This window comes from Annulohypoxylon maeteangense, assembly GCF_022496945.1.
Source record: "Annulohypoxylon maeteangense strain CBS 123835 unplaced genomic scaffold GGS22scaffold_1, whole genome shotgun sequence".
Classification (NCBI taxonomy): domain Eukaryota; kingdom Fungi; phylum Ascomycota; class Sordariomycetes; order Xylariales; family Hypoxylaceae; genus Annulohypoxylon; species Annulohypoxylon maeteangense.
In genome coordinates, this window is record NW_025953248.1 from 969,205 (window position 1) to 986,639 (window position 17,435).

The 17,435-nt window shown below is 46.9% G+C and overlaps 6 protein-coding genes across 6 annotated transcripts; all 6 read right to left on the reverse strand.

Moving 5' to 3' along the window:
* Window positions 1-17: 17 nt before the first annotated feature.
* Window positions 18-3,727, reverse strand: GGS22DRAFT_194104 (uncharacterized protein; the record flags this gene model as incomplete). Its single annotated transcript, XM_047965455.1, has 4 exons — window positions 18-1,414; window positions 1,448-1,797; window positions 1,849-2,674; window positions 2,737-3,727. The coding sequence occupies 4 exons, from the start codon at window positions 3,725-3,727 to the stop codon at window positions 54-56; spliced, it is 3,528 nt and encodes a 1,175-aa protein (XP_047823581.1). The 3' UTR covers window positions 18-53.
* Window positions 3,728-4,090: 363 nt separating this feature from the next.
* Window positions 4,091-7,301, reverse strand: GGS22DRAFT_149054 (P-loop containing nucleoside triphosphate hydrolase protein). The gene is made up of 4 exons (XM_047959082.1): window positions 5,739-7,301; window positions 5,064-5,577; window positions 4,856-5,010; window positions 4,091-4,802 (listed from the first exon to the last, which is right to left on the reverse strand). Exons 1-4 carry the CDS (start codon window positions 6,574-6,576, stop codon window positions 4,426-4,428), a joined length of 1,884 nt encoding a protein of 627 aa, XP_047823582.1. The 5' UTR covers window positions 6,577-7,301; the 3' UTR covers window positions 4,091-4,425.
* Window positions 7,302-7,371: 70 nt separating this feature from the next.
* On the reverse strand, window positions 7,372-8,994 carry GGS22DRAFT_149062 (NAD(P)-binding protein; the record flags this gene model as incomplete). Its single annotated transcript, XM_047959083.1, has 3 exons — window positions 8,733-8,994; window positions 7,858-8,456; window positions 7,372-7,784 (listed from the first exon to the last, which is right to left on the reverse strand). Coding segments are annotated over exons 1-3 (838 nt in total), but the record flags the coding sequence as incomplete, so codon positions are not given.
* A 3,100-nt stretch (window positions 8,995-12,094) lies between these two features.
* On the reverse strand, window positions 12,095-13,368 carry GGS22DRAFT_149068 (uncharacterized protein). Its single transcript, XM_047959084.1, has one exon. It carries the CDS (start codon window positions 13,277-13,279, stop codon window positions 12,296-12,298), a length of 984 nt encoding a protein of 327 aa, XP_047823584.1. The 5' UTR covers window positions 13,280-13,368; the 3' UTR covers window positions 12,095-12,295.
* A 274-nt stretch (window positions 13,369-13,642) lies between these two features.
* Window positions 13,643-15,195, reverse strand: GGS22DRAFT_3677 (R3H-associated N-terminal domain-containing protein). The gene is made up of 3 exons (XM_047966917.1): window positions 14,597-15,195; window positions 14,012-14,507; window positions 13,643-13,959 (listed from the first exon to the last, which is right to left on the reverse strand). Exons 1-3 carry the CDS (start codon window positions 14,994-14,996, stop codon window positions 13,800-13,802), a joined length of 1,056 nt encoding a protein of 351 aa, XP_047823585.1. The 5' UTR covers window positions 14,997-15,195; the 3' UTR covers window positions 13,643-13,799.
* A 259-nt stretch (window positions 15,196-15,454) lies between these two features.
* On the reverse strand, window positions 15,455-17,318 carry GGS22DRAFT_149070 (uncharacterized protein). The gene is made up of 3 exons (XM_047959085.1): window positions 16,857-17,318; window positions 16,518-16,775; window positions 15,455-16,461 (listed from the first exon to the last, which is right to left on the reverse strand). Exons 1-3 carry the CDS (start codon window positions 16,934-16,936, stop codon window positions 15,786-15,788), a joined length of 1,014 nt encoding a protein of 337 aa, XP_047823586.1. The 5' UTR covers window positions 16,937-17,318; the 3' UTR covers window positions 15,455-15,785.
* Window positions 17,319-17,435: the final 117 nt, after the last annotated feature.

A 17,435-nucleotide genomic window follows, 5' to 3' on the forward strand; every position in this document is an offset into this window, starting at 1 on the left:
AAGTGAGTGTATTTTGAGTACCTTAAGCGTTAATATAGGTACCTAATCAGAATTCAGCGGTCCTTATCCTTCGCTCCACTCTCCCGCAGTATCATAGCTACCCCTTTGTAGCGTTTTTCAACGGCGAGTTGCAGAGGAGTTCTCCCACATTTATCCACCCTGTTGATGTCCGCGCCAAACTCGAGTAGTTTCCTTACGCCAAACTCATGATCCCGCTCTATGGCCACTTGCAGAGGAGTCTTTCCTTGGAAATTCTCTGTGTCAATGTTGACGCCGCGATCTTCAAGTAGCTTGATCAGATTCCTGTGGCTGTGTATGGCAGCCATGTGTATAACCGTCCTGCCTGCATCGTCTTCCGCGTTGACATTAGCATCGTTATCAATCAGGATCTTGGCTACCTCATCATATTTCCTATTTAAAGCTTCTCCTGAAGCTACACGTGAAGCTACGAGGTGTAGAGGAGTCTGGCCTTGCCAATCTTCTGCGTTGATGTCGGCACCGAGATGAACCAATAGTTTGACCTTTTCCGGTGAATAATACCAAGCCGAATTATGCAGAGGAGTTCTTCCCCTATTATCTCTCGTTTCAAAGACAGCTCCGTGGTCAAGTAGTAATTTTATCATATTTGACCTTCCAGTTTCCACTGCTGCATCAAGGATAGTACCGTGCTTTCCACACTCGAATTTTACATCTGCGTGGTTGTCAAGTAGCATCCTGACCGTGTCTTCATGGTTAAATTTCACAGCTGCTAGAAGACCCACACAATGGTTGGTATCGTGGCTGTTTATATCTACGCCTTTGCTGATCATATTCTTGATCATGTCATTGAGACCTCTACTTGCAGCGGCTGCGAGAAAACTTGCATTTTTGTCAACGAGGACAGCCCCATTGTTCATTAGTAACTCGATTATTTGATGATGTTCTCCGCGCGCGGCATTCCAAAGGGCACAGTTTTCGCTCCGAGAGGTGAAGTCCCGAGTTACCACGACATTTATATCTTCCCCGTCCTTGATTAAATATTGAGCTGTATGGAATAGTCCATGGACCGCTGCGAAATTGAGCTTAAGGTTGTATAGCTGATGATCCTTTCGGCGTATATAATTGAAAAGCTTCCACGCCTCTGGGCACGAAAGGAATTCCAATATGAAATTTGTGATTGCTGCTGAACTAGATTCAACCACTACGGCATGGCTTATCCAATATGAAGCAGCGTAGCAAGCTAGCGGATAGTCTTGGTCAAATCCTATAAAGCCCGATGGAACTTTCCCTCTCTTGCATATTTGTAGGAGGTAGGCGATGCAAACTTTGGCAATTGAAGCTCTAGCACTGAGCTCTATTAAACAGTCATTTCCAAGGTTTCCAGCTAGGTTTGTTGAAGTTAAGTACTCTTTGACCGAGGAATGCGCAAGTCGTACTTTTATGGAACTGTTTGAATAATCTCGATCACAATGAAGTTGTATTTCCGTCCCAGTCCATGCGGCAATAACCACTAAATTGGAACAATATTTGATGATCTCTTGGGCATTCCACAGTCTGCAGGCCGGGTCGAATGGGTCTCTCCTTTCCATTTCCACTACAGCCGCTTCAGCGAGTTCACGGATTGTAAGGGGCCTATCAGAATAGGCTAGAAACTGTAAAATTCGCGTTGTATAGGGGCGCTGTTGTTCAGGTACGTTTTCCAAGATACGAGCATACGTCTCATCTAGGGTTTTCGGGAGGGAGTTCAGAGTTTCTTGGACTGCTTTCTGATGATGACAATGTTTGAGGGTGTCGAGCTGGCATACGACCCAGCGAAACCTATGTTGTCAACGTACAATTCAAGATATTAATTGATTCCGAGGTACTTACATTCCGTCGGCTTTGTTTACCAATATTATTTTCGTGCTTTCTTGGACTCCTCTTGGCCAATCCCAAAACTCAGGTCCTTGGAGTCTTGCTTCGATATACCTGCTTATATCATCGTGTATGAAACTGCATCTTAGAGTAACGGTATCTTTTGGAAATGGCCATTTCTTAATAACGCTCTTGATACCATGTTCAATACGGCTAGTGACGAGAAGATGGATATTCTTTTCCAATGCCCCTATAGAAGAGCTCCATCCCAGTAGCCCGCCTTTTGGATAGTCTGGGGTTCCACATTCATCCAGAGCATCGAGCACAATGAACAATTCGCCTGATTCACAGACCATTTTCTTAAAGGTTGTACGTAATGATTCGATGCTTAAGCGTCGGTCATGTTTATTCTGTCGGTTGTAAAGGGAGTCCAAGTGATGTCTAACACTGTTTTCTTTACGGTATAGTTGGATGATTAATGAACAAAGCATGTGCTGAAATGTTTGCTTCGCCGAATCATTAAAGTCGAAGTAGAAGTACAAGAGCTTGGAAGCGTAGCCCTTAGCGTTTTCTAGGTCCTCGATGATAGTGGAGGACAAAACTGTTTTGCCGCATCCAGGTATGCCGTTAAGCCAGAGGATGGAGTTCTCTCTAGTTATCCACGACAAGTATTCGGCGCTATCAAGTAGCCATGAACCTGTACCTGGGTGGTGGTGATCTAAGGCTCGATTTAAATTGGTTGATGGGTCTGGGGCAGAAAGCCAAGTCACAAGCCTTTGGGTGCATTCATCATCCTCCAAGTTGGCGATTCGGGATTGGACGTCACTCAATTTGCAATCAACTATCGAATTATTAATATAGGCTCTCAATGACATTGTAAAGGTATGAGCAAGAATTACTAACTATTAGAAAGGGCCTCGCTGAGTGTTTTCTCGGCTTCGATCTTATTCGGAGCAATCTTACAGAGAAGGTCCTTCGCATAAGCAGCTGCCACCATCGCTGCATAGCCCTGCCACTGATCATTCTTGTGGGTGTCTGAATAGTCGCATATACCCCGAATCACTATGCAAGGAAAGTGGTTCATGAGCCCAGCGGCTTCCATCTCGAAACATAAAACATCCTTCTCCTTCGAAAGTGTATCCCTAACCAGAGCATTTTTCATCAACTGGTTTGCAGAGGCGATTAAACCGCGATGGATCGTAGGATTATCTCTCACTTCCGATGTGTCTTCCCTAGAGACTAGGTTGGATTTGTCGTCACCACAAGTTTCGGTACATCTTGCCTCATCGCCCCCTTTATGCGTAAAACTTGATACGTATAGCCTGTCTGTGCTGGCGTCTGGACGACGGTACTTTTGTCGCAGTCTCGGCTTTTTCTCGAGTATTTCATCAACGGCTTCCTCTATCCGATGGCCCTCACTCTCATACTCGGCCTCGAGCACTGCTAATGCTGTCAGGACGAACTGTGGCGGTTGATTCAGATGTCCTTTTTCAGAGAACTTTTTGCCTTGTATCGTTTTGCCGTGATCGTATTGTAACACGCCGCCAATTCCAGCACTTGGGCAGCTCACGACTATGTCGCCTAAACGTATATCGTGCTTCAAAGACGGTGCGCCACCGCCAATTCCTACCATCAGGCCAATCCTAACACCAGGAAAGCTTCGCATCATGTCTCTAGCAACGGTCGCAGCACTAACCAGGCCATATTGATCGACTGGCATCGCAGCGATGACGATACTATGCTTTCCTATTCGACCCAATATGTATGTGTTATTATCGTTGTTGGGTACATGGTCTGGCGGGTCGTGCTCCTCGTCAAGAAATGACTTTGCAGCAACAAGTTCTTTTCCAACAGCACAAATCCATCCGACCGTATAGGCATTGAATTTTGACATGGTTCAAGTTGTAGTCTAATTACAGTGATATTTCCCTCGTAGGTACGAAAAGTAGATGGTAACTTGGAAAATTATAACACACTACGTGGCAGTTATTGAGAAATGAATGCCTAGGCTGCTAGGTCGGTCAGGATAGGAACCGGAAAGCCTGATTCAAAATTCTGCTCACTTATCACCTACAGGTAGGTAGGTAGGTGTAGGTAGGCAGGCTGTGATGACCCGGAACTTGGATATCGATATCCAATAGAATATAACGTCAAGGAATATGCCCCTAATCCTACATACACCCAGACGCTATGAATTTCGATTAATTGGCTGCGATTAGATAGGTACTTACCTACCTACCTAGGTAAGTCACTATAAATCACGTTAGTACACAGTATTAATAAATTAAAGAATATTAAAACTTTGCTTAGCTTCACTGGTTGAGTGTGCAACTCGTCATCTAGCTAAGCCCTGTATATATGCCTTAGTAACTAGCACCTAATAAGTACCTAGGTATATTAATTTCTCCTAGTATTGAGAAGTACTTATACCCTCCATCGCGGAAAGCTCATACTCTGAAAATCATCCATTGTTTTGACAATTTAGCGGTACTCATCAATATTTGTCGACGTTTAGGAAACTACACAGATACCTAGTAGGAAAGGTTGTGAATGCTAACATGATCGTAATAACCGGGCAGCTCATCGATATCATCAAAGAGAATTACCGTTCCTCAGACTCTCGTCAAAACCCTGTCGAACATCGAGTACAGTCTTGAGATGACTCAGCCTCAGAGGTACGCCATCAAACCGCGCCAATGTCCTCGCCGTATTCACAGCGTTAGCGATTTCTCTTCCATTCAGCACGTGCTTCACTAAAAGGCCGATAGTCTTATCCACGTCGATCTCGCTAGCATCAGTATGCGCATTCGTAAGACAATGAAACCAGATGCGTTGGCGCGCCTCGCGCTCTGGTGGTGTATAGCTAAGAGAGAGGTGGACTCTGGATTTCATAGCAATGTCAAACGAGTTCACACGGTTCGTTGTTAGGAAGACTATTCCGCCAAAGTATTCGAGTTCCTTGAGAAAGACTAGAGTGTATGCATTAGAGACTTTTTAGGTCAGTGTTTGATGAGAAACTTGCCTGCAACCAGGGAATTTCGTTCGGTACTTCCGATATCCTTTCGGGATTCTAGGAACACATCGGCCTCATCGAGAAGTACTACCGCTTGCCATACTGTTGCGTATTGGAGAAGTTTCTTGAGCTCTTTTTCAAACGATGCTGATCCGGAAATGAAACTGTATTGACTCAGAAAACGGGGAAAAAATTCTACAGTGGGAAGACAACTTACCTCCCACCCTTACTGAGTTCGCCAACCGAAGTAGACACGAGAGCCTTTCTAGTTCCCTCTGCAGCCGTTTCGGCGGTTAGTGTTTTGCCAGAGCCGGGTGTACCGTGGAGCAAAACGACAAGCCCCTTTCCTTTCTGCTGCATAAAATCACGCGGCTTTCTCGAGTACGTATGAGACGAGATTAGAGCTTGAAGTAGATGCTTCTCCTTATCCGGAAGTATCAGAGAGTCCCATGCCTTCGCTTTCCACTCTACGTCGTTGATACAGTCAACGAAGAATCGGCACCATTGTTTACGACCGAGTGAGAAGCCAAGCGTGTACGGCGGGCAAAATAACGGCTCAGGGTCCATTCTCTTAACTCGAGCTGTACCTAATGGCTGCTCTTCTCCAAAAGTCTTCCGATCTAAGACGACCCTTCCATTTTCGGTGTATGGTAGCCATACCCCGCGAAATTTGGTTTGTGACGGATCGTAGAAATCAAAAGGTGGTTCCTTAAGCCATTCGGCAGGACCATCTGCAATCCCATTAACAGTCTACCCTAATATTTCAAAGTTTTTATATTTGGTAGCTCAGTTTTGTATTACACTCAGTTGAGATGAGTGGGTTTCATTGTCTCTTTTTTCTGTTCATTTCACGTAGGCAGATGTGATGAAGATTAAAGGGGTTTGCACATACCATAAGCTACCGTCGAATTATTCATCAACGCTAGAAACTTTTCTCCGCGGCGTCGAATGCGGCGCTCGAGGCTTTCACCCTCCTTAATAAATTTACGTGGGTAAATATATAGGTCAGTAATTGAGACCGGTTTGCCCGCGGGAAATTTAACCCTCTGGTTCATGTTGACAACATGTGTTGCCTGACCTACAACCATGCCATTGTCGTCTGTATAGCTACAGTGGACCTCAAGATAAGGTCCAAGGTCCATATTCTGCTCATACGCTGTCTTCTGGCAAACTGAGAGCCAAGAATGGCCGCCCATCTCGGAGTACATAATATCACCGGGGCGAAAGATGACCCAGGCATTATCGTAGCTGATTTGTTGTTTTTGGATCATATTGTGAGCCCGCTCAAAATCAGGTCCAATCTCATGATCCATGAACTTTAATAGAAGGTCCATATGCTCCTGCACGACAGTGTCCGTCTGCGATTGCCGGTAGTCATGTAACTCATACCAGTAGTGGACTAGCATTTCGAACGGGGTATGTAGTTCCACGGTAGAAGTAAAATCGGACGGCACAGCAAGGTACGATTTGATTATTTCGCGGAAGGCTTTCAGGATATGTGGAGAATTTACTTGTAGGGTAGTCTTGTCTGGCTTATTCTCCTGGAACTTTCTCCTAATAACCAAGGCAAAGGCGCTATCTTCGTCATGGTAGGCGCCTTTATTAAAAGGATCTTCGGTAGTTTCGGTAGAGCTTATGCCATGTTTTAAAGTCTCATGATAGGCCTTGAACTCGCACTTCTCCCCCGGCGGTATATTTCTGCAAGTGCCGTTTGTTTCGGCGATCGCCATACTTTGTTGATTCTAAGGCGCTTCGAGTTGGTGTCGTAGAAATATCAGCAGTTGTTCTTTAGTAGGTAATGATGCTGGAGAGATTTAGATGAAGACGCCATTCAACCAATTCTTTTTAAATACCTACCTACTTGAAGTTCTAGCAAAAAACCTGACTACCTAGGTTAGTACCTGGACGGACAAGAAGCTGGTATTCAGCTATTGACTCGAGCTCTTTACCTAGTACGTGTATCCAGTTACCCATGTACACATTGGGTAATACTAGGTAGTCATGCAGGCTGTCTGCCAAACCGATACCGTCAGGTCTAGCGCCCAGGCCGATGCCACATGGAGCGGAGGAAAGGAGACACAGCCTGCTTATAAGTAGCGTAGGTATATATGTACCGAATATGCCTTGCCGTAATGACTTGGAAGGCTTTTTATCACAGCCTACATATAGATACGAAAGACTTGCAGTTAGTGCCCTTCATGTTGGGCTAGTGATTCGATATTAACTTGCATCTCTCCCCAACACGACAGCTCATCCAACGTATCCAGTGCCACGATGCCATGTCTCTGAGTTGGCATTCGTGTCATGATATCATGAGATTGGAATCCTTAATCTTTTAGGTATGTAACGTAGGAACACTACATCACGTATGTGTGCCCAGGCGTATAAGTACCGTGAAATGAGGCTCTCGGTTCGAGGTTATTCCTTTGCGTGTTGTGCTCCATTAGATACATACCTAGGTATACGGTATATGTAGGTATATTCCATGATATGACATCATATTTCCTATAAGCGAATGGTCTGTGTGAGATAAGCAAGGTATCGTGATTTGTTAGTGATTTCTAATGCGGAAATGTCGCTTATTCTAACATGAAAGATAAACCGACTAACTTCCTGGATATTCGTTAATGGTCTATCTGATATCTAGATTCAAACCGCGCCTATGTGCCATAATTCGATTTCTGTTGGTTGTCTCGGCACCATACTACTACTTATACAAATGCGAGGTAGGACTAACAGAGAACCCCCACTGTTCAATTTATCTCGTCAACCTTGGAACTTAATACCGCAGATAATTCCTTTACATCATAGCGTGACCATCGATTCCGAGGACCTTGCCATTGACCCATCCACCGTCGTTAGATGCGAGGAAGCAGACAACACGGGCGATATCGATGGGGAGACCAACACGGCCAAGAGGCGACCATGTCGCGGCGTACTGCGAATCATTTATTAGCTTAATCAACATTGTGGAGTAGGTAAGCCGCAAAGAAGCCACACGACGAACTAACCTCATCAACTGCTTCATCTTCTAGCTTGTCGCCATTGGGGATGTACTCTCGGCACACGGCGTGGTACATGTCAGTCTTGATTCCACCAGGCGCGACGGCGTTAACGGTGATCTTCTTGTCGCCGAAGTCGATGGCCATGCAGCGGACGAAGGTCTCGATGGCACCCTTGCTGCCGGAGTAGATAGCGTGCTTAGGTACACCCTTAGCCTGGCCGGTGATGCTGCCCATGAGGATGAGGCGGCCGCCAACCTCGAGGTGCTTGTAGGCCTCGCGGGCGACGAAGAATTGGCCACGGGTGTTGACGCCAAAGACACGGTCGAACTCCTCAGGCGTGACGTCCTTGACGTGACCGAAGGAAACGACACCGCTGTTAGAGCAGACTACGTCGAGCTTACCCCAGACCTTGACACCCTGGTCAAACAGCCGCACGATTTGGTCTACATCCGACACGTTGGCCTTGATGGCCCTCGCGTCCGACCCACTCTTCTTAATCATCTGCACCACCTCTTCAGCCGACTCGGAACTGTTGGCGTAGTTCACGATAACCTTAGCGCCACGACGCCCGAGCTCGAGAGCCATCTCGCGACCGATACCACGGCCTGCATTAGCGCGTTAGCTAGCTCTGTCCATTGCATTTCCTGTTTCAGACCAATATTTCGATCAATTTATGAAATGGCGTTTCAGTAGATTCGGACTTTGCCTGGGGGTGCCCGCACTTGGGACGCCACAGCTGTGGTGTCGGAACGCGAGTAACCGCCGGCTTCTCTTGGGCCTTGCTCAACACCCGATGTATTGGTCGGGAATCGGAGCGCCACGCCACGCATGAAAACAGACGAAAAGCAAAACTCCAGGCGAGGAAATTTTCAGATACGTACCAGCACCGGTGACGAGAGCTACTTTGCCCTCAAGAGAAGCAGATGCCAGACCCAGAGGACCTGGGATGGCATCGTACTTGCTACCTGTCTTAGTGACGCTAGGCATCTTGAATGAGGAAACGTTATTCGAGTGGGATGCGATAGATATATAGGGTTTATCGAGTGATCCTAGTGGCGGAGAGGCTGCAGTTGAAGTTTGATGAGGTGGTAGTGGTTGTTGTTTGGTGATGAGTATCAAGATCAATCCAGGACCATTTCCAGGAGAGAGGCGCTTTTCTATATAAGGGCGTATTTGTCGCGGCCATCCCAAGTGCGCGCACAACACCATTCGAGGGACGATTTACGGACCTTGTTGGAGACATACCGAAAGGTGCCGGACATCGTGTTACCAAAAAGGGGAATATGTTGATGGCCCATTTTAAGTTCTTTCTAATACGCCGGCACCCATTATCCAGGAGGTCCGGGACACCACGAAGATCTATGTCAGTAGTCATTTTATCTGTATCGCTTCAATTCGGCCTTTGACGCCACGTAAGCCATGGGGACATGGAGACACAACGTATTCAAGGCTGGGAAATCATGATGGTCTTTCTGCATTTACGGAAAAATCGTGTTATTGATCCATCATTGGAGCTGCCTATCATACGTGATATGCGGCGTAAACGGAATTGCCGGATACAGCATGAGTGCATAGCATGAGTGCTTAACATTGTTGGAATTTTATATTAGGCCTCGGGTACCCACGCATTGTGGTTACATTACCTTATGCAAACGATCGTTGGAGCAAGACCATCTAATTTCACTATTCTACCTACGCACAACTTGACCAACGTTAACAACGAAGTCCGGACTAAACTCTTAGTGTGCGGTATGTCTGAAGAGGATTTCTTTGCGTGGCTATACTAGTTAACGCCAGGGATGATATTCCAGCGCTTCGGTCTTACCAATAAAGTCCGCTTAAATGATTCATCTTGAAAAGCAAAAGAGGACATAATATGCCAATTGTAAGCGAAGGCTGATGCTAAGAAAGCCACGATTAGAGTTCCCACTGAGATCACATGAGCAAATTTCTAAATAGAGGTTTAACGAGATGTTGTGGAACAATATCTTACTAGATTTTTTCTGGTGCAAGATCAGATTCGGTATAGGCCGCAGAGCACCTACGTCCAAGATTTCTAGGCCTAAAATACAGGATGGCCCTCTAGAAGATAGGCCTAACTAGGACTTTCAGCTGATCCTAACTGCAGGTACATAAGTAACTCCATCTCCGCCTCTTCAAACTTTCGTTGTGATGGGAGGTAGTGAGACATTTGTTTTTCAGGATTTGCTACAGATAGACTAGTAATCGTTCCTAGCTTTAGCGAGCAATCCTTTACCATATCATCATATGGACATGATTCCTTATAAATTGTATCATGTTATATAAAATTTAGAGAATCCATCTTCAATGTCACAATAGAAATCGGTAGCCGGGTAAGCAACCTTCATTTCACCCCTCATCTTACAGCTTTCAGCTTTAATCGGTTCCATGAAGCTTATTTGGTATTACGATAGATCCGTTTAGGTCTTACTAAGATAGAACGGCCATGCGCACCTAGGGTTCAACAGTGGCTTTAAGTACGCTTTGCCAAGACAGCTAGGTCTATTGAAAGTTAGGAAGCATATCAATTAGTTGTGATGCTTCGGTAGGTACCTAGTAGGCACCGCGGCAATCATAATTGATATATTTACTCACCTGTCTTATTCTCCTATAACTAGTACTCTCGAAAAGGGTGGTTTCCCCTTTAGACACTATTGATCGTTCCTACCCCGAAGTTAAAACCCTGATCATCCCGGATCCACATACGGGATTGCCGCCGATCCGGACGCGGAAGTCGTCTTACAACTTCATGAACTCACCGGGGAAAGAAAAGCATTTCCATTCTAAACCCGACAAACGAAATAACCGCTGAAGTCTGAGTTGAAACCCCGATTTCACAAGCGGGAAGGAAAATCTGGAGTATAGACTTGATTCAAATGACTTTATTTTGACATGCACGGTTTAGAGAGATAAGTTAGTAAAAGTATCTTAACTACAGCTTCTTAGGTACTGGGCGGGTATATGAGAAACGAACTGTTCGCTTGTTCTGAAATTAGATTGCCACTGCTGAATGAAAGTTCATCTCGAGGCAATAAGTTTTAATTGTGATGATAATTAAAGTTAAGCCTTCGCAGTCATCGCCTCTAGAGAAGTCGAGCAAATAAATAACTGAACATAGAACATAGAACATAGATCGCAATAATGTATGTATCTATTAATATTCGGCCAGCCTCTTAAACGATTGACATACGTTGGCACTTACCTTGCACCATCTTAGGAAACCCAACCTACGATCTTCAGACCGGCCCGGAGAGCATCGGCGGAAAATGGATTTTATTGGCTTGATATCGTACGTATTGTTTCCCGGATATGCGCCATATCTAACTCGTAGATTAATGAGACGTCGAACGATCACTCGCGCCCTAAACGCACTAGAGTGGCTGTTTTTCGAAATGGAAATGAATAGGATGATGATTTGGGAATGTCTAGGATGGATTTATGTATTCTACACCTTCTCGTTCGTACTACACGAGCTATGGTTGTTGTATCTTCGTTGGCTCTTTAGCTGAACGAACAGCTGTTATCCATACTTTCAGCGCAAACTCGTCCCAACGTCCCCGAGATAATGGGATGTTCCGATCTAGTGTCATCACTATCGTATGTGATGTTTACCTACTGCGGCGCAGTCTCCTCGTGAACAGGGGTCCAAGAAGAAATGGGATAGAACACAACCGGGAAAACATGCCCCTGAATGCGCATTTGCAACATGTGTACTCGCGATAAAACCAGACCTCCGTCCGAAAGCCGAACCAGATGAAGCTCAATCATACAGACAAGAAGATCGATTCTCTTTGTCAGCTAATAATCAAACCCCAGAATTCGGATGTTAGTCAAAGACGCGAGCCCCGGTATACACGTGTTTCTAGCAACTGCCATCCGGACCTTCATTGCGAATGTGGGTCATCGGGGAATCCGGTTTAGGCATTCGGTCCCGAGTCTTGTTATCTACGCTATAGTTGGGCGTGTTACTGGAGCTTATGCAGGGCGTCGACTTCTTGGGGGCTGCTTGGGAAGGAGGCGTTACCTGCCCCTAAGGATTGGTTGGATCTTCTGTACGACGTGGTTGGATGGATGTGACGGTCCGGAGCGAAATGGGGTAAAAAAATCATATCTTCTATGGCTGAGATAGATGGAGATCTAGGCGGCTGGTATTTTTTCACTTGTGTCTTACCCCGACAACTCGGTTCTTTCTTAATTGAAATCAAGTCTCTTCTTCCCCAAATTTATCAGTCAACTAGTGAGCTTGGCAACTGAGTAAAACCTGCATTTTAATTGGTTAAATGTGTCAGCGTCTACCCTTTCCGGAAATTGCATTTGTAATTTCAATGTGCATACTTCAATGTTCGTACAGTCGCAAGATGTCTCCCCCAAACGCCCATAGTCGTCGCAACAAATTGCCATAAACCGCACCGCATAATCATCATTACCCCTCCCAGGCGACCTTTATGCCATCCCCAACATCATCATCCTCTACCTCCTTCTCCCTATTATTACACCTCTTACCCCCAGCAACCGGGCCCCGCCACGGGCGCAACACGATCGGTAACCCCCCGATCGCCTCCGGCTCCCAAAGTAAATTCTCGTCATCTTCCACATTTCGCCTACGCACCATATGATCTCCCATACAATCCTGAAACTTCTTGACAAACAGCACGGCGCTCCCCTCATCCTGCACAAACAATTCCATAATATCCTCATTACTCGGATACCGACTCTGCGCCCGTAGCTTTAACCAGTCATCATAACTCCCCAGCCGACGCCCCGGCAATAGCACCCAACCCCTAGTCGCAAGAGTATTCACCGGCCCATCCGTCGCCATAATAGTATCGTAAAGCAACCCCATCGTAAGAACTCCCTCCCCATCACCCGTCGGAATCTCAAGCTCCTCACACCCCAACCCCATGCCCCCATACATCGTCACCAACCTCACCACCTCAACCCTCCTAATCCCCGGATCCATACCCCACATAACACTAATGCCCCTCCAACTCGCCTCGGGTCTAAGGTGTGGGCTTCCCCACATATACCTACACCTCGGCAGCGCCTTCGCAAACCTACCCATCCCATCCCCATCCTCATCCCTCTCCCTGCCCTCCTCCCCCCTAACCCACGGCATTTTATAAAACGGCCCCGTAAACAACCTATGCTGGCCCGGGCTCAGCGCCAGCTTCGCCGTGTCCATGATACTAGCGAAGGAGTGGCGGAGAAGCGGGTTCATAGCCTCGAGGATGGGGGCGGGAGTTTCGGGGTACTGTTTCTGCGCGGAGTGGTGGGTGAGGATGTGTTGGATGACAGCTTGGAAGTGCTTGCTGACGCGCTGGGCGAGGAGGAGGGTTGCCAGGTCTGAGTCTGCGAGGAACTCGAGGATCAGGGCGAGGGTTTCTGAGGGGAGGGTTGATAGAGACATTTTGAGGGCTTCGTAGTTATTCTAGGTAGGATGTGATATTGTGAGTGTATGATGAAGGTGAGTTGTGATGTCTGCCGGCTTGTCTGGGGAGAGAAATGGTGGGGTAAGTGGGGAAAGGGGTTGAGGGGGTTGACGGTTGACGGAAGGGGTCAAGTGATGATGAACGCAGGTGACGTAGTGAATCCTTGGGAGTTGGAGGACATGGATGATAGCTCTTCGAGCTAATTGCATTTGACAGAGATATGTGGTGAAGCATAATCCACGAGAGTGATTAATAGAGCCCAGTCTTTGTCTCCATGACAATACTCTCTAGGTACTTGGTAGGTATTATATAAATCGCAGTAGAAAAGTCTCATCAGAAAGTTGTGAATAATCCCTATAGGGTGAATTATGTGGAGAGAACCATCTACCAATGCAAGTCTATACCTGCCTGGAAAAGTCTATGCATACATGATTGTTATTCTGTAACCTAACGGAACCTGAAAGAAAAGACGTAGTTTCTTTAACCTTTGTTCAGCTATCAGCAAAGCTCCCACAAAGGTCGAGGAAGATCCGCTTGCACCGGTGGTGAATGTCCCGTCTTCATCTGCACGTAGACAACCTTGCGTTTCGGGCTGCCTATCAGAACAGAGCGCGAGTTCAAGCCGTAGTAATCAGAAATGGAATGCGTAATCCAGCGCCTACCATCATGTTAATACTAATACACAAAATAGCAGTAAATTTAAGTCATACCTGAACGCACTATCGGCATCATTGCCTAAGGCATCAAAGATCATCCCCTCGTCCTCGGTCTTGCCTTGATTCTCCCGTCTAGCTTTCTTCCAGCCCTCTTGCATACTGCCATCACGGCCAACGAACACGATCTCCTCGTCCTCTGTATCATCTTCGCCATTAGAGGAAGTTGGTTTCTTTGCAAGTTCCTGATCGACCAAATACTGTCGAACGGGCTCCTCGAGCGAACGGACCCATGTCTTCACAGCAGGAGTCTTCTTGGCACGCTGAAAAAGCTCCTTAGGGACGCGTCCGGTAACATGCTCATCGCCTAGCGTACGAGTCTGTATCTGCTTACGACGGGCAGCAGAAGCTCTCTTCTCCTCGACCTCGGCACGAACTCGTTTGTCCCATGCAACCGCGATTTGGTAAGGGATGTGATTAACTGGATAGAGTGGACGCGGTTCCCAATCCCAAGGCTCGGGGGGTTGTACATTTGGGACGTGGATCAGACGGTCTGGAAAAAAGCATATTGCATTAGTCTCACCGGTGTGTTGATCATTTGGAGTAGATAAGACCGGATGAATAGGAGACAGGGAAACGTACCATTCTCCCAGCGTCGCCGCTGTCGACTGCCCTCTTTACCCTTAAGCAATGCCTCTCGTCTCTTCTGGCTATCGCGGCGAGACAATGGGCGTGGGGGTGGAGTAATTGCGGTGGACTTAGCACGAGGATCCTGGATTGTGACCGATGATTTCTTGAGGGATTCTTCATCTAGAGGAATTGATAGCGGGGTACCGGTGCCACGGGCAATTCCCGATATGCTGAGTGACTCGAGGGCAGAAACCGTCCATGCTTCGATATCGACGCCAGGCGATGGACTTGTAAAAGGCAGAGTCGAAGTTGGAGATTGATGCGATTCTTGTTGCGGTTGCTGTTGTTGATTCGAATCAGTCGCCGTGGCTATTAATTCCGGAGGCGGCGGGACAGCACTGTAGATCGCCATAATGGCGATAACGGAACTCCGCCTGAAGTTGTGATGCGAGATCTGATAAGCTTGGTAGACAAAAACAGGAAAATAATCCAATCTAACGTTGCTAGAAAAAAAAAGTCTTAGGATGTCTAAATGCCGTCTATTGGATGACACGGTATAAGAAAAAAAGGATTGACCAAGTCAATGTCGTCGAGGAAAGAACGAATGCGATTCATGACACATTGACATTGACTCAAATCCCCATTAGCGATAGATGCCCTTGAGCTCTGGCCAATCAGATTCGTAGCGCAATCACGCGCATTATTGGTTGGTCTCACCGCAGGTGCAAGCAAGGCACTCAATTCTTTAAGCAGGTGCAGCGGTGCAGCGACGGCGTGACTACCCCCGTCCATCCTGCAGGTAGCCTAACCCTTACTCAAGCTAAACTTTTAGCATTGAAGCTCCACGAACAATAGCCCGAGGGTCATTCTGAATCATCATGTTTCATACTTGGCACACTGAAGCTATTCTAGGATACTCTTCACTATACACCCATTTTCTGTATCAATTAACCACATAGCAAGCCCACTATTCTCCCAATCAATTTAGTTCTTGTATAAAGCTAGATCTATCAAATATCAACTTGCACTAGCGAATACACTCCATCTGCATGTCTAGAAGTCATTTTCATTCTTTTATACAACACCTCTCAAATCTGGATAGGTTGCTAAGCAGACATATATGGACATTCTTGTGGTCAAGAGATAGAGACCCGATGGGGAAACGAGAGTAGAGCCGTCCCTGCTCTTAATGTACGATCCACTACCGAACACCTGAACTGCCCAAGCCCCCTGGCGCTAGGAGAGGCTGGTTCTCTCCTACTCCTTGCACACTTTCGCGATCAAGAGCACGTTCGATTTCTTCTTGAGTTTCGGCATAGGCCTGTAAGTGAGCCGAGTATGGTCCAGGAGAAGGTAAGACCCTAGGTGTAGTTCGTCGGTTATAAGGTGGTCGTTGTGGTTGCGGTGTGGAATGATGGGCCCGTTCTTCCTGTGAAGGCCACTCGTATGATATGGCCATCATTAACAGAATACCCTGCATTATAGCAGTCAGAACGTATACACCCCATGAACTCCAACCTGCCCAGCCAAGACGTGCCGCCAGACTAGCAGCGAAAAGGAGTCCACCGGGGGTTTGTATACACATCATTAGAATACTCAGGCTACCAGCATGTTTGATGTGATATGTGGTGTAGATCTGAGGAATGTACTGAATAGCGGCGAGCACAGCAGACATGATCCCCAAGAAATTCGCCCAGGCTCCTAAGTATCCAGGTGCACCTAGTGCAAATGCAGCTGATATGATGACGACGAGGAGGCCGTGAACTAAACATACTGCGGCCACCGTAATTGCGGTTCTCCAGGTCGGTTGGCCAGGATCCCGCTCGTACTCGTCGTCGACATCGTCCCTACGGAAGAAGACCAAGAATAGGACCAGACTATACGCAGTCAGCAACCAGTTCGTACACAAGTACAATTACGGACAGCGACTAACATGACGGCGAAACATATCCACTGTGTTCCGATTTGTGCAATCCCAAGTAACCCAGCAGTACATTCAAACGGACTAACTTCCTTGCAGCAGGCAACGTCGGCTCGGGACTGAGGTAGCGTAAGGATATTTCCGAACTGGGAGTTCGCTGATGTGACACCGAGTAGGACGAAATACGGAGAAATGCCTTCTGAGGAACCACGAGAAATGATTCGATAGTGTTGTGTTACGTATGATAGCATTATACCGATGACGATTAAACTAGGCACAGACTGTAATTAGCATTACCGAGGTCTCCATGATCATGAGGTCGTAGGTGAGGACAATAGATTATCTACTAACATAGAGATGAAGAAGTTGGTGAACCCGCCCTCACGGAGCGAGTCACAACGGTCGGCGACATATACACTCCAACTGTCCATGATGCCTGATACCTATACAACACTTTCTCTTGCAAATAGATAGAAAGTAAAGAGATAGAATATAATATTAAGTAACTGGAAAGAGGCCTCCCTCCCAAAGTATTACAGAAAAAGGTGAAGCCAATGCGGGATTGTTGAGGATGGGCCAACCAGAGCTGACCAGGTAGGTGGACGGTCGATCCCGAAGGCGATCTAAATAGAATGGAAATGAAGACGGAATGCGCGCGTCACGCCCACAAGTTGATGGCCCTTCTTCACTACCGGATCATGGCGGATGGAACGAAATCCTATACCGCGATGATGCGATGTTGTTTTGGCGATAAGCTTAGTTGAGGGACGCTGAAAGACGTGGACGTGGGAGGAAGGATGATTTCGATTTAGGTACGCCGAAAGTCAGAGGTCAGGAACAAGTCATGATAGGCAGTCATGCTAGGCGACCCCATTAGCGGTTCAGGGTCCGGGGGGGAAGCTGTGGCACGCAGCTGCCGCGTGCGACTGT

Coding starts and splice junctions, on each gene's coding strand:
- GGS22DRAFT_149054 (XM_047959082.1), bottom strand. CDS start 6,576: ATGGCGATCGCCGAAACAAACGGCACTTGCAGAAATATACCGCCGGGG. Junction 5,011..5,063: donor GAACTCAGTAAGGGTGGGAG/GTAAGTTGTCTT, acceptor GAGTCAATACAG/TTTCATTTCCGGATCAGCAT. Junction 4,803..4,855: donor ACGAAATTCCCTGGTTGCAG/GCAAGTTTCTCA, acceptor CATACACTCTAG/TCTTTCTCAAGGAACTCGAA.
- GGS22DRAFT_149068 (XM_047959084.1), bottom strand. CDS start 13,279: ATGTCTCTATCAACCCTCCCCTCAGAAACCCTCGCCCTGATCCTCGAG.
- GGS22DRAFT_3677 (XM_047966917.1), bottom strand. CDS start 14,996: ATGGCGATCTACAGTGCTGTCCCGCCGCCTCCGGAATTAATAGCCACG. Junction 14,508..14,596: donor GCGGCGACGCTGGGAGAATG/GTACGTTTCCCT, acceptor GCTTTTTTCCAG/ACCGTCTGATCCACGTCCCA. Junction 13,960..14,011: donor GATGCCGATAGTGCGTTCAG/GTATGACTTAAA, acceptor ACATGATGGTAG/GCGCTGGATTACGCATTCCA.
- GGS22DRAFT_149070 (XM_047959085.1), bottom strand. CDS start 16,936: ATGGACAGTTGGAGTGTATATGTCGCCGACCGTTGTGACTCGCTCCGT. Junction 16,776..16,856: donor ACCAACTTCTTCATCTCTAT/GTTAGTAGATAA, acceptor GTCTGTGCCTAG/TTTAATCGTCATCGGTATAA. Junction 16,462..16,517: donor TGGATATGTTTCGCCGTCAT/GTTAGTCGCTGT, acceptor GACTGCGTATAG/TCTGGTCCTATTCTTGGTCT.